This window comes from Quercus suber, unplaced genomic scaffold, assembly GCF_002906115.3.
Source record: "Quercus suber isolate HL8 unplaced genomic scaffold, Cork oak 2.0 scaffold_973, whole genome shotgun sequence".
Classification (NCBI taxonomy): domain Eukaryota; kingdom Viridiplantae; phylum Streptophyta; class Magnoliopsida; order Fagales; family Fagaceae; genus Quercus; species Quercus suber.
The window spans coordinates 95,996-112,190 of record NW_027070392.1 but is presented as its reverse complement, the minus strand read 5'-3'; the positions used below and the strand labels follow the sequence as shown (position 1 = coordinate 112,190).

The 16,195-nt window shown below is 38.6% G+C and overlaps 1 protein-coding gene across 1 annotated transcript; it reads left to right on the top strand.

The window, feature by feature from the left end:
* The first annotated feature begins 323 nt into the window (after window positions 1–323).
* On the top strand, window positions 324–4,643 carry LOC111994311 (peroxidase 72-like). Its single transcript, XM_065768616.1, has 4 exons — window positions 324–402; window positions 745–945; window positions 2,232–2,393; window positions 3,995–4,643. Exons 1-4 carry the CDS (start codon window positions 324–326, stop codon window positions 4,405–4,407), a joined length of 855 nt encoding a protein of 284 aa, XP_065624688.1. The 3' UTR covers window positions 4,408–4,643.
* Window positions 4,644–16,195: the final 11,552 nt, after the last annotated feature.

The window sequence follows — 16,195 nt, the reverse complement described above, 5'->3', positions numbered from 1 at the left end:
TTAAAAAAAATTTGCTAAAATCCGTACTTGCAGGTTCCATGAACAATGCATTGGACCCACACAAAAAAACGCAGCTGCATTGATGGTGCACAAAATGCGCTATCCATACTTACACTTAGTACCAACTCCAACCTTTTTGTTCCCTTCCCTATTTTTTTTCTCTCTCTCTTCTTAAGACTTCGTCTAATATTGTCTAAAAGTTTCCCCTATAAATACTCAAAAGCTATCTACCTCTCATCATATCAAGTTTTGAAATTTCTCTGCAAGTGTTTTATAGAAGTCTTGGTCTAGAACCTTGTGTGAGACAAAAAAGAGAGACAATAATGTCTCAGCTCACTAGTTTTCTCTTGGTTCTTTCTCTTTGTGCTTTTGCTCCTCTTTGCTTCTCTAGCAAGACCAAAGGTGATACTTTACCCACAGTTTTATGACCACTCTTGCCCAAAAGCTCAAGAGATTGTAAGGTCCGTACTGGCCAAGGCTGTGGCCAAAGAAGCCCGTATGGCAGCTTTAATTCTCAGGCTCCATTTCCATGATTGTTTTGTCCAGTTCTTGCTGCTAGCTTGTTATAACTTGTCACTTCAATGACTAGCTCTCATTAACTTTATAAATTCAATTCAATCATATTGCAACATCAACATGCTAATTACAAGGACTATATATTATGACCCGTGCTTGTAAATTTCATAAGCAGAACCTATTATGTATCACGATGGCTTAGTGTGGTTTGACACAAGTTGTCTATAGTGCAGGGCTGTGATGCTTCATTACTGTTAGACATAGGTGGAAGCATAGTCAGTGAGAAGGGGTCAAATCCTAGCAGGAATTCAATTCGAGGTTTTGAAGTCCTCGATGAGATCAAATCAGCACTGGATAAAGAGTGCCCTTGTACAGTATCTTGTGCTGACCTTTTGGCCATAGATGCAAGAGAATCCACTGTTCTGGCAGGTATTATTAAGAGCATCTACAATAGTGGAACTAAAAATTTTGTTATTTGGTATTACAAAATGTTACTTTATCTATTTTACCCGCTCATATGCTGCAGCAGTGGATCTATTTTAACTTTTAACACAATAAAATAATATATCCACTACAATAAAATAATATATTCATTATAATAAACAACAATCATAACCACTCTTCCACCGCCAATGCCACCGCCGCCCACTCTTCCATTGCTGCCGCTATTGTTGACTCTTTTATCGCCGCCACATGATAGAATAATATATTCTCTACAATAAATAACAATCATAGCCACTACCACCACCACTGTCACTACCACCACCGCCACCACCACCGCAACCGCCACCATAAAAAAAAATTACTTTTTTCTCACCAATATTAGATAGTAATAATCTGTCACTTAAAATTTATTGCAAAAATATTGTGGTAACATTTCTTAATTTTAATTTCTTATTATTCTTTATTTTATTTTTCCCATTATCTTATTTGGTTTCATCCAAAATACACGTTTCTTTCTTTCTTTTTTCATTTTTTCTTTTTTCTTTTTTCCTCTTTGTTTTTCTCCTCCACACATGTATACTCCTCTTATCTCCTCCACACTCATATACTTTCTTATCTTCACTCTATCTTCACTTGCATTTTTGTTTTTCTACTTCAGCTTTGTCTTTCTCTCTCTTTCACTCTATCTTCACCGCCACCCCCACAACAGCCACATCGGAAAACACTGTAAACAAAATACCCCCGAAAATTTCATCAACAAAGAAAGAAAATGCAAGATAGCAGAGAGAGGGTGGAGCTCGGAAGTTCGGCCTTTGAGGTGGAGATTTAGAGAGAGAAAATGCGAGATAGAGTGGTTGGCCCTGGGTAGGGGCTTGGTTGGCGGCAACAAGCAAAAACAAAAAGGGTGAGGACTGAGTAGAGAGGAGGAACGGGTAGAAATGGAAAAGAAGAGAGAAGAAAAGGAAAGAAAAAAATAATATTAAAATATTCTGATTAGTGTGAACGAAACATAAAATAGTTTTTTTTTTTTTTTTTTTGAGCTACAATGCACAGCTAAAGATAGCTGTGCACTATAGCTCAGAAGCTAAAATTTTTAGCTTTAACTCCATCTTTTTGTGTTTTGGTGTAGCTAAAATAGCTATATAGCTATTTTAGCTACACTGCTGCAAATGCTCTAACATTTTTAGTGCATTGTATTAATTGGGCACGACCAAATTACTCTTACATGGCCAAGACTTAATTCTGATCATGTTTTGGATGCACACAGAGAGGTGGGCCTAGCTGGGAGGTACTATTAGGCAGAAGAGACTCCAGAAGTGCAAGCTTGAGTGGTTCTAACAACAATCTTCCTGCTCCAAACAACACATTCCAAACCATCCTCACTAAGTTCAAGCGACAAGGGCTTGATATTGTTGATCTTGTTGCCCTATCTGGTAAAGACTCTAATGCACTTGCTTGTGCCATACAAATAGGGTCATTTAGAGCATTAGCAGTAGTGAAGCGAAATAGCTAAATAGCTATTTTAGCTTCACCAAAATACAAAAATACATGTTACAATAGTGGAGCGATAGCTAAAAGTTTTTAGCTTCTTGCTACAGTGCACAACTATTTATGGCTGTACACTGTAGCAAGAAGATAAAAAAAAAAAAAAAAAAAAAAAATGATCAAGCTTCTCTCTCTTCTCTCATTAAAATAATATTTTCTTTTTTTTCTTTCTTTCTCTCTCTTCGGCATCCCTCATCTCCTCTCTGCTTTGCTAGCCAGGTCGCCGGCAGTGGTGCTCATAAAATCCATATAAAACCCACCGAATCAAACACCTAGCCACCAGAAAAACACCGGATTGGACCACTGCCACTGAAGCAAAGCCGATCCACCAAACCCACATCACAAAACACCACAAAACACAAACCCACAGAGATAGAGTAGAGAGAAAGATCGAAGCAACGCCGGTCCAAATTCCATACAACCACCACAAAACACAAACCCACATCACAGATCACAAACCCATGGCAGATTGGTTAGAGTAGAGAGAAAGATCACAAACCCATAGCACAACCCATAAACCTGCTTCGGCGAGGAAGGCGAGAGCCTCTGGTGGTTTGTTGATCGAGTTGTGGTGGTGGGTTGCCGATTGTTTTGCAATTTTGGATTGTTGGGTTTTTTCTTGATGGGTTTGGTAACAGTGGTGAGGGTTTGGGTTGTGATCACGATGGTTGGGCTATGAGTTTGGTGGGTCTCAATGAGTCGATCTTATGATGATGGGTTGTGATCATGGTGGTTGGGCGGTGGGTATCTAAGTTGAGAAGAAAGAGTGAAAGTTTGATGGTTCATCTTGGTTCAGAGAAAGAGAAAGAGATCAAAAGGAAGAGAGAGAAAGACAGAATAAAAAATAATAAAGAAAAAATAAAGAAGGGATATTTAATTGAAGTGGTAAATATTCTCAAAAAAAAATAAAATTGAAGAGGTAAAAAAATATCATTGTTGTGGTGGGAGCGGCAGTGAAAGAGTCGGTGGTGGCGGCGGTAATGGCAGTGGTAGTGGTTGCGGTGGTTGTAATTGTTGTTTATTGTAGTTGATATATTATTTTATTGTAGTGAATATATTATTTTATTATAATAGATATATTATTTTATTGTGATGTTTATATTATTTTATTGTGTTTAAAGTTAAAATAGATCCATTGCCATTGGATGTTTTGTAAAGTGAGTAGGTAAAATAGATAAAATAACTTTTTGTGGTGTCAAATAGCTAAATTTTAAGACATGCACTCTTTTATCAAATGAGATTGCTCTAAACATTGATTGGACAAAATTAGAACAATAATGATAACGACATGATATTTTTCATAATCTACTGAGGTACGAAGATGACAAATTATTATTGACTTTAATATTTGTTTACTACATACTACTTTATTGTGTACTATTCTTATTTGTAAAGAGAAATAGTTAAATACGTACTAAGTTCTCAAACTCACACATTCTCCAACATCATAACCTGAATGTTTGTGTGTGAACTTTATTTTGTTATGTAGGGAGCCATACAATTGGAAATGCCCGGTGCACCAGCTTCAGGCAAAGACTGTACAAACTGTCAGGAAATGGACAGCCTGACTACACACTTGATCAATCATATGCGGCCCAATTGAAAATCCGATGCCCAAAATCCGGTGGTGATCAGAACCTGTTTTTCTTGGACTATGTCAGCCCAACAAAATTTGATAACTACTACTACAAGAACATATTGGCTTCAAAAGGCCTTCTGAGCTCTGATCAAGTTCTTTTAACCAAGAATGAAGGATCAAGGGAAATGGTAAAGAAATACGCAGAGAACAGCCAACTTTTCTTTGAGCAATTCGCCAAGTCCAGGGTTAAGATGGGAAATATTTCTCCATTGACAGGTTCAAGGGGAGAGATTAGAAAGAACTGCAGGAAAGTTAACTCTTGATAGTACTACATAACTGCAGTTTCATTGATTCTCATGAAAAAAGAAAATTGCTTTTTCATTTTGTTGTTCTGTTTCCTGTGTTTTCTACGAAAATGTATGGGTAGCTTGATGTAGCCACTATTTTCTGGACAACATACAGTTGCGCAGTTTAATTGCTGGTTTCGTAATGTGGATTTATGGAAGTTTTAGTGTATTTTGTTTTAAATAAAAGTGGAAGCTACTGGGATCCTTCTTGACATCACGTTTTTCTTGTTACATAAAGGATTAGTTTATTTCGAACGTGATCAATTTAGTGTCAAGGAGCAAAAGTTGATAAAAATATAGATTTTTATATTAAATGTCGCTTGACTGTTCATAAAAGTAGCTGGACTGCATTGGAATTTTTTTCTAAACGAATGTCCTAGTCGGACCCTTTGTAAATTAGTTCAAGGTTGACAATTCCTTGTCACCACTTGTCAAAAATGGTGTCTTTCAAGAATTTTTATAGATAAGTAATGTTACACGCTGACAATTCTTGCAATATTTTATCAATAACAACGGCCGACTTGCAACCTCCAGAGTTGATGAAATTTTGTTGTGAGCTAGACTTATTGCTTTTAGAATGACTAGCTCTTAAATGAGAAAATTAAGATAAAATTTCTATTTGAAGAAGTATGAAACTATATACATAAAAAAATGCATATGACACAAAATTAGGGTAGTTATGTAACATATGAATATCTATTTTAATATAATAGTTTCTTAGTACTTATTTGTTAAAGACAATATTCACTCAATAAAAAATTTTAAAAATGATAATGAATATCATTATCTTCTAACAATAAACAATTAAGTTTTACTAAGATTGTCACAATATTTAAATTTTCATAATGAGTGATGTTATATGTTACAATTGAAATTTTTCATCAAATAACTTCAACCATACACAATGAAACTTTTTTCATTCATACTTTCTTTTTTATCATTCTACATGAGTCTAGGTGCAATGTTTAGCTTACTTGTTTTTAATGAACAACTATTTTAGGGAAGAAAAGAAAAAGAAAAAAAGGATAACAAAAGCCATGTTTCATTGAATTTTCCAAGATAAATAATAAATTTCAAAGATTTAAACCTAGAAAATCAATATTCACTACGTAATAAATAAAACACCTTATATCATCATTCCAACTTTTTAAGCATTACTACTATTTAAAACTCAAAATACATGAACAAATATTTTGGAATGTTAAAATTTAGTGGGAGTATTTTAGACATTACACAATGTAATATTTTAATAATTATAGGATTTTATTAGGGTTTAACTAAGGGAATAACAATATGATATATTTGCTGATCTTTTCCAAAATATTAAGGAAAAAATTGCTTGATTTTAAAGTTTAAAGAAGAATTGTGAACTAACCCAAACATAAAGGATGAAAAGTGTTTTTATCCTAAGTTTTTTATTTATTAGTTATTTTTATGCGTGTAAAACTATGTTAAAAAAAAAAATTTAAATGGTACATAAAGATAAAAATACAATAAATAAAAAATACAAAAAGNAAAAAAAAAAAAAAAAAAAAAAAAAAAAAAAAAAAAAAAAAAAAAAAAAAAAAAAAAAAAAAAAAAAAAAAAAAAAAAAAAAAAAAAAAAAAAAAAAACGCTCAGACAAACTTGTATACTTGAAGAAGAAAAAAAAAATGAAAAGAAAAAGTGAAGCTCACCAATTGAATAAACCAAAAACACTATTCATGAGCCTATTGGCTCTTTTTATATAGTTAATAGAAATAATTATTTTCAGCTGTGGTTTGTCATAGTCTCATATTTTACATATTTTATTATTTTATTTCAACCTATAAGAAATTGACATATTGTGAAAATATTGTGAAATTTGTTGTGTCAATATAACTGTCAGCTCTTATAAATATTTTAAAAAGAAAACAGGGGAAAAAGAAAAAGAAAAAAGAAGAAGCACAAAACGATGATTGACTGAAGGGGGGAAAAAACACTGTAGCTACAGTGCCAATTGAACAAACCAAATTGGCACTGTAGCAACTGTTCAAAACTTGAAAAAAAAAGAAAAAAAAAAAACGGATAAAGGATAAGGTGACTCAATAAACCAAAATATTGTTCATTAAGCCTATTGGCTCTTTATATATAAGATAGATAAACCAAAATACTGTTCATTGAGCCTATTGGCTCTTTTTATATATATATATATATAGATAGATAGATAGATAGATAGAAAGATATCTACTTGGCCAGGACCGCTGTGCACCAATCCAGATATCTTATTCTTATCACCACGGTTGGCTAAAACTACTCCTAAAGTTACCATCTCCACTAGCTGTTCCATGGACCACTAGCTATACCTATTAGGGCCTAACCTTAATTGGCCCACCTCTATCCAAAATCTTGGCTTTTTTTTTTTTAGCTGAATAAAAAGGGGCAGAGGCAACCTTAGCCCGCCTCACGAGAAAGCTAGTAAATTAGGAATTAGCTGCAAGAGGCAACTCCATTCTCTGTTAGGGTTCGAACGTGGAACCTTAAGACAGCGATCGCACATTTTGACCACTAGGCCACCCCTTTTTGTGGTCCAAAATCTTGGCTCTTGTTTGCCATGAACACAACATTTTTATAACGCTTTTACAACAAATTATGAGTAGTAAATTGCTAATGATTTTAATTTGAACTCATCATTTAAATTATTTTTTACTTACCAATAACAGCTAGTAACAATTTACTACTTAAGATTTACTATGAAAGTTGTGAAAATGTTGCGCACATAACATTTCTTCTTTCATATGTTTACTTCAAACAATATCATAAATCAACCCAAATAACAGTATGTTAACATAAACAACTACAAACCACAAATCATTGTAATCCAAAAAATTTTAGAAAGACTTACTAGAAAAATAAAATAAAATAATAGACAACCAATCATCAACCTATATTTCTTGTTTATACTTTTGAGCCACTAACTTGGAAATCCTAACTCGGTCATTGTCTAGCACTAAATGAAACTCAACAAATGCTGAAAACTCAGGGCATGTTTGGTAGACTGTAATAGGTGCTGTAATGTAATAATTATTTCTATGATTTAGTTATTCTTAGTTTTGTTATGTTTTTATTACAAGGAATAGTCATTCCTTATGAATAACTATTCTTCAAAATGAGAAATAACTATTCCTCTTTAAAAGGTTGTATTAGCTATTCCTTAGTAAGTGCAATAATTTCAAAACTTAGTATATTTTCAAATAAACAAACTTTCCATATACATCTAACAATTATAAAAATAAAAAATCATAAAAAATAACACATATCTCTCTTAAATTTAAAAATAACATTTTTTAAGGAGATATAATTGTATGAGTAAGATATTTCATAAAATAAATATTAAGTTTCATTCTAATGTTATAATTCACAACCAAACTAATGAATATGTTTAGTTATTATATTACAACACATTTTATTACTAGTAATAAAGATTACAATTCATGTCGTAATCTTCATTTAGTGTACCAAACGTACCTTCAACTAAGCTCAACTACCCTAAATTCCCAATTTATTGAGCGTCAGTTATATCTATTTCAAAGTAATTGAGAAATGATCCATGGATCATTTTACTTCACTTTAGAGCATATTTTGTTTTTTTTGGATAAAAAGTTAAGAATAGAAGAAGTGCATGATTTAAATTTTGATGCTTACAGACCTACATTTCCAACCATGTTATGGTTAGCTCTTCTAGCCTTGGCTTTCATGTAGTGTGCATTTGTTTACACTTTTAGAGCCCAAAACGGGTGTTTCCAAGCCAAAAATCTAAAATGTGTGTTTGGTAAATTATTGCCATCACGCGTTATCAAAAAGCAGTTTTTTCAAATAAAAATGACTATCACGTTTTGAAAACAAACCTTGGAACATGCAAAATGTGCTCAATTGGCTTGAAAATATACAAATTAGCCAACCAAGTTTGGTAGAAATTATGTTCCCAAAAAAAAGAATACAATAAAATTTCCTCATCCTATTCATAAAACTAATCTCTATCTTCAAAAAAAGAGATATTTATTTATTTATTATTATTTATTTAAAAAGACTTGCAAGGACTTAATTACAATCCTCTAAAGTTTTCACCTAGCACGAATCTAACTTGAAATTTATTAAATCATATCTATCTATTTTTAAGTGAATTAAATTTTACTAACTTGGGAAGATGGTTGATTAGCTTTGGAGTGACTACAAGGCCAAGTTTGGCAACTAAGTAAGGGCTATGGTTAAGAGCTTGCTGAATTGAAATGAATAAATTATTGTTGTATCCTTTCCACATCTAATTCCAAGACCAAAACCTCCTATCATCATGAATCCCAGCTTAAGTAGTAATACATTGAAAAATATTCAAAATAATAACACTATCATTAAAAATAAATAAAAAATTATTACGCGCAACGGGCAGGTCTACAACTAGTAATAATTATACCAGCCCCATATTTGTTATGGCTTTGAGAAGGATATATGTATTTAGGGTATTTTGTTAGAATTAGATAGATATATTTATAGGCAACCACGATTATCAGGAGAGGGACCATAACCAGGATTATCAACCACAAGTACAACAATTCAATTCTAATCCCTTGGATTGGCTTATTTTATGTGTGGGCCCAATGACTTGGAAAATTAAAGGTATTGTGAGTCAATCTATTACATTTATATATCTTTAACCCGTTAATTAATAATATCTATGGTCTTGTGGGCTAAAATTAAGGTCTTGTGGTTGTGGGTCACTAGCGTACAGTGTAGACTTTTTGGACTAAGAATTATTCGATGTAGATTCATTGATTTATAAAAGGTAGCTCTCACAGTGAAAAAAAATCAGGTTATTCGGTTTAGCTTTATCTATTGTTTATCATAATAGCTACTGTTTATTATTATAATAATAATAATAATAATAATTTTCTCAACTTTAGATTTCAATTTGCTTATACTTTTTGTATGGCGCCCTATGCCAGGGCCCATCTGGGCCTGCGAACCCAGTATGGATGAATGGCCCATGAGAACTGATCTTTTTCTGCCGAGAATCCCATCCCAAAACCACACAAGTCGCGGGCCCAAACTGTGCCACTTCAACGTTTCTCGGCAAGCCTGTCCCTCGAGCATTGATGAAGGACCAACTTTCAAATGCCCCGTCCTTTACATATTCGGCAGTTCCTTAGACAGCGCCTTCGTCAAGGATACCTACAAAAGGGGAAAAACAAGTTCCCAGGCCACTCGCACTGCCTCCCACTACCACCTAACCACCCACTTATGAGTGATAACATTGGACCGCCTAGTGCACTAAACCTGAAGATAATCATAGCCACTCCACGAAGTTTGAGCTATAAATAGGGGGAACACAGGAACGAGAGGGGGTTGTTGAAGGTTGAGGGAAAGTGAGCTAAATAGAAAGAAGGAGTAAGAGAGAGAGAGTGAAAAAAGAGAGGAGTGGTTCAGGCAGTGTAAGAGAGAAAAGTGATCTTATTGGGTCTCAGCGTTGAGAACAACCCAGTGTAGGAAATCCAAGCCCACTATACAAATAAGTTGTTAGCCTAAGTGAGTCCTAGCCCAGCCCAGAGGTCTCACTTACGGTGCATACAATTGGTGCCGTCTGTGGGAATATCCTACAAAGCAGTGGTTTCGACAAGACTCATGCGGGAGAATGGCCGGGAGACATTCCGAGAGTGGTGCAGAAAGTGGTTCGACGGGATCTTCTCGAGGATCCTCCTGGCCAGAACGGAGGCAAAAGCGGCTCAAAGATAGGGATCACGAACGGGAGGAAGAGAGGTCCAGTCTCGGTAAAGGATCTTTCCAAACGCAACAAACGACATCTGTAGCATCAGGGCGCAGACAGCACGATGACAGAGACGAAGAGATTGAACGGTTGCGTAGGTTGGTGAGAGATTTGGAGTTGGAAGCAGAAAATATGCACCATAAAGGGGACCAGGATGACCGAGAAAGAAGGTCCAATGCCAGGGAGAATCGTCAAGGGACAGGATCCAATCAATCTAGATCCAACCGCTGCTGCGAATGATCTCATTTGTGGGAATCTTGTTGGCAAAGGGAACGTTCGCGTTCGTAGGAATCCCATCGCCGCCGAGATCGTTCGCAGTTGCGGGGTTATGCGGACCGAGGCTCGGATTCCCTAGAAGGGCGACGACCCCGTAATGCAGCCATGGATACGATGAACTGTGTGATACAGAAAGCTACGAGGTCACCGTTTTCGGCTGGCATCGAGCGGGCCCCAATGCCGGACAGATTCATGCGACCCCCGTTCAACTCTTATGACGGTAAAACTGACCCCGTAGAGCACGTCAGCCACTATATCCAGATGATGTCCCTGCATACCCACAATGACGTGCTGATGTGTAAGGTTTTTCCCTCAAGTCTTGGCCCTACTGCTTTGAGATGGTTTAACGGGTTACGGAAGGGCTCTGTTCACAACTTCGCCTAGTTGATACAGGAGTTCGGGATACAGTTTGTAACTTGCAGCCGAGTTCCACAACCGGAGGATGCATTGTTGTCTTTGAAACGCTGCCCCGATATTGGGAGCTTTACAACAAGATTGACGGAGGGAACGAAAAGATTGCTGTAAGCACTTTCAAGATGGGGCTGCCCGAGGATTCTGGTCTGAGGGAATCATTGACCAAGAAACCCCCCGAAGACATGAGACAACTGATAAGGCGCATCGAAGAATACAAACGGTTGGAGGACGACCAGCTACAAAGCAAAGGAAAAGTGCTCATGATAAATTGCCCTCGGCAGAACATCTATCCACTTAGGATCCAGGGGAACTTGAGGATACAAGAACCAGAAGCACAGGTAGGGGAGGTGAATTTAACGTTTAAAGAGCCAGTGCATAGGATCGTTGACAAGATTAAGCACGAACCGTACTTCAGGTGGCCGAACAAGATGGGAGGTGACCCATTTAAGAGGAATCATAATTTATATTGCACTTACTATAAGGATAAGGGCCACATAACCGAGCAATGCTGAGTGTTGAGAGATCATCTCGGGCAGCTGGCCAAGGCTGGACACTTAAAGGAGTTTGTGACCCAAGGGATCGAGGAGTAGGGCAGGGCGCCCCGCAGAGAGGGAATCTCCTTCCACCTTCTCTTGGGATAATTGAGGTCATCCACGTTGCCCCAAGGGGCCTCACTACAACTAGAGGAAAGGAGATGTTGACTGTAGCATCAATGGAAGGAAGCTCAGTCATTCCGCCTCCTACGAAGAAGATAAAACTGACCCGAGAGCCGATCGCTTTCGACGATAGCAATTTAGAAGGGACGATTCAGCCGCACGACAACGCGTTGATAGTCACGGCCCTCGTAGGAGGTTTCGTTATGAAAAGAATAATGATAGACCAGGGAAGTGGCGCTGAGGTTATGTACCCAGACCTATTCAGGGGACTCGGGTTGAAGAATGAGGATCTCTTGAAGTATAGCACGCCGTTGGTTGGGTTCAACGGTAAAGTGGTGGCTCCTGAGGGGCAGATCTCTCTACCCATGAATATGGGAGGCAAGGAGGTGGTGGTAAAGTTCATAGTAGTTGCTTCGTTCTCTCTATACACGGCAATACTAGAAAGGCCATGGATCCACGTAATGGGGGTTGTCCCGTCCACTTTGCACATGAAAGTGAAGTTTCCTATCAATCATGGTATCATTGTGGTACGGGGAAGCCAGTGGGCTGCTAGGCAATGCTTGGTCGCCGTAGTTAATTGCAAGAAAGAGCAGACCGACCAGAAAGAGTAGATCGACCAAAAGGAGCAGGTCGAGCATAGTTGCCTGTCATCGAGAATTCCTTTATAGCAATTACAGAATTCGCAAAAGGAGAAAGGGGACACGTGCGTCGAGAAGATGGTCAAGGTGAAGGTATTGCCGGATGTAAATAAGTACTTCCAAATCAAAGAAAGCATGGATGATTGGGAAAGGGTAGAAATGTTGCTGCTCCTAATACAGAATGTGGATGCGTTTGCATAGAGCCCATATGAAGTACCAGGGGTAGATCCCGAGTTCATCATCCATAAACTTAGGGTCGACCCCTTGTTCACTCCTAAGAAGCAGAGGTCGAGGAGATCATCCTGGGAGCACGTAGAGGCGGTGAAAGAGGAAGTCCGAAGATTGAAGGATGTTGGGGTGATAAGGGAAATCTTCTTCTCGGATTGGCTGGTTAACACCGTGGTGGTGAAAAAGAAGAACGGCAAATGGAGGGTTTGAGTGGACTTCACCGACCTGAACCGAGCGTGCCTAAAAGATCCTTTCCCCGTGCCAAAAATTGATCAGCTGGTGGACGCCACGTATGGGCACCCAAGGATAAGCTTTCGGACGCTTTTCAGGGGTATCACCAGATCGCCTTGGCGTCCGAGGATCAAGAGAAAACGGCATTCATCTCCCCGAAGGCTAATTACCACTACACGATGATGCCCTTCAGGCTAAAGAACGCGGGGCCACATACCAATGGATGATGACGAGAATGTTCCGAGACAAGATAGGGCGTACGATTGAAGTGTACATCGACAACATGGTGGTAAAGCGCAGACAGGTAGCCCGGCATATGGAGGATCATTAGGAAGTATTTGGGGTTCTTCGGCGGCACAAGTTGCGTCTCAATGCAGAGAAGTGCGCATTCGGTGTATGGGCAGGAAAATTCTTGAGGTATCTAATCACCAGCTGGGGAATTGAGGTCAACCTCGACCAAATTGAAGCGGTAACGAGGCTGAAGCCACCGAGTAGCCAAAAGAAGTGCAAGTGTTAACCGGGATGCTAGTCGCCCTTAACTGGTTCATCTCCAAATTCGCAGATTGTTGCCGACCATTCTACCAATTGTTGAAGAAATGGACTAGATTTCGCTGGAGTGAAGAATGCGACAAAGCCTTTATGGATTTGAAGGATTATTTGGCACATGCACCTATGCTTATGGCACCAAAACCGGGTGACTCGCGGTTGACTCGCGGCTGCAAGTCGCCAACTTCAGGCATGTGAGATGCATGCAGGGAAGCTGAAGGGTCGCGCCAACTGTCGCACTACAGGACAAAAGTCCCAGGCTAGCTAGGCTGTTATGTCGCGACTTGATTTCGCGACTTGGACGAGCCGCGAGACCAAGCCGCCAATTTACCCTGTTTGGCAAAAATCTGTCTCTTCGTATTCTCATCTCACCTCACTATGTATAGACCCTTATACCCACTAAATGTAGAGAGCTTCTAGAGAGAATTTTGTGAGAGAAAACCCTAGAGAAAAACAAGATTGCCTCATCCCCAATCTTTATCTAAGAAACTCTACAAATTCCTCGACTCTCTTCCTTTCCATTGTCATACCCTTGAGAGGTCTTTTACCAAATCCTTATCTCACCACACCCACGTCTGTGAGAAGGTTTATTTGGTGCCGAGGGAAGGAGTTTGGAAGGAACCAATATACATTGGTTGATGCTATGGTCAACTAGCGAAATCCAGTAAGCTAGAAAAGAAAAAGGTTCGGCGCAACCTCGTTGGAGCAAGAAGCTTGGAAGGCTTAGGTACCTGGGTAGATTGGGTTTGGAGGGTTTATTGTTGTTCATGTATCCCAACTATATTTTCTAGTGGATTATTGACCGCTTGGAGGGCGGCGGAGAGGTTTTACGCTGAGGACTTCGGTTTCCTCTTCGATAACACATCGTGTGTTGTCCGTGTGTTTGCATCTTTCTTCCCTTTATCTTTGCCTTATATTTACTGCTGTGAATGTATTTATATTTGGCTTAGATTGTCTATCAATTCTTTTATAAGCTTTTTATCATGTTCCGTACATTAATTGTTTCATATAAAGCTTGAATTGGTATTTTTGTAATTTGGGGCCTAAACGTTCAAGGGTGTTTCATACTCATATTGAACTTTCAGTATTGAAGTTATCCACATCAGCAGTAGCAAAGAGGACCAGATCATCTACAAAAACTAGATGTGATAAGGCCGGCCCACTCCTCAATGCTCTAACAGGTTTCTAATCTTTGGTGGTACACTTCTCTTCTATAATATGACCCAAGTACTCCATGCATAAGATAAAAAGGTAAGGAGATAAAGGGCCCCCTTTCCTAATGCCTCTTGATGGAGTGAAGGGTTCAAGGCAACCCCCATGGAAGAGAATTGAGGAAGAAACCGTTGAAACACAGCTCATGATGAGCTCAATGAGGTTGGCAGGGAAGTTGTAATTGATATGCATCTCTCTAAGCTCCACTCGAGCTTATCGTAGGCCTTTTCAAGGTCAATCTTGATGGCCATAGTTCCTTTGCTCCCTTTGGTTCTTCCTATGGCATGGATAAGCTCCTGGACAATAATAGCGTTATTTGCCCCTCTCCTTCCTGGAATGAACACAGTTTGATAAGGAGAGATGAGAGAATCCAAGTGGGGTCTGATCCGGGCAACTAGAACCTTAGAAATCACTTTATAGATGGAGTTACAAAGGCTGATCGGTCTATAGTTTCCAATGGTTTCTAGTCCCCAGATTTTTGGAATAAGCACTATGTGGGTTTTGTTAAGATATTCTGGCACTTTCTTGGTAAGGAAAGCATTCTTAACTTCCTCTCTTACTGAGTTTCCCACAATCGTCCAAAACCTCTGAAAGAACCCCGCATGCAAACCATCAAACCCAGGAGCTTTATACGGTTGCATTGACCAAAGAACTTCCTTGATCTCCTCGAGATTGACCATGGCAGCCAATGAGTGGCTCACTTCATCTGAAAGCTACACTTGCCATTGTCTGGTAAGGTGAGGGGTCCATTGAACCTCTACTTAAGAGATAGTGTAGAGATTCGTAAACCTTCTCCTGAAATAATCCATAACTTCCTTTTCCTCAGTTATCCACACTCCCCCTTCAACTTTGACCGAAGTAATAAGATTCCTCTTCCTTCTTGCTAAGGTGGAGACATGGTAGATGGAGGTGTTACGATCCCCTTGTATCATCCAATTCAGTATGGATTTCAACATCCAAAGGTCCCGTTCTTGATCCAGGACTTCCTCTAGGTCTTTTTGAAGTTGATTCTCTAGATTGAAGAGGGATGGTCTTGGGTTGTTGGCCAATGCTTTTAGGGCTCCATATAACCTAGCCAAAACTATTTTCTTCTTATAAAAGATGTTACCAAAGTGGTTCTTGTTCCACAAGGTAGCCTCCTGGGAAAAACACTCAATGGACTCAGCTAAGTTTGATCTACGACTCCAGGCTTGGGAGACAACCCTGGGAAGGTAGTGTCAGACAACCAAAATTCTTGGAATCTGAATGGTCTAGTGAGATGCATTGCTCTATTAGGGAGAGCTTCTAAGAGGATTTGGCAATGATCAAAGTGGCATCTGGGGAGATGGGTGACTTTTGCATCTGGATAGAGCATGCACCAGTCAGGATTCATAAAAAACCTGTCTATTATTTCCATAATAAGATTGGAGAATTCCCTCTTGTTTGTCCAAGTGTACCTCGGACCCAAGAATCCCAAATCAACCATGCTGCATCTGTCAAGGCAATCTTTAAAGGCAGGGGATCGGTTAATGCTGACACCTCTTCCCCCAAACTTGTCACAGAGGCTCATTAAAGTCCCTTGCCATAATCCAAGGCAACTTATGTAATTCTACAGCCTTTTTTAGATTTTCCCACAAAACACATCTCTCATCGCTCTTAGGACTAGCATAGATAGCAAAGAGAATCCAAGTTGAGTTTGAGGATCGTACCTTAACTTCGGCGTGGGTTTCCTGTTCTGTGTTGGCAAATGTCTCCACTTCCATTCTATCTGAATTCCAAAGTAGCCAGAGGCCCCCAGCATAGCCAAT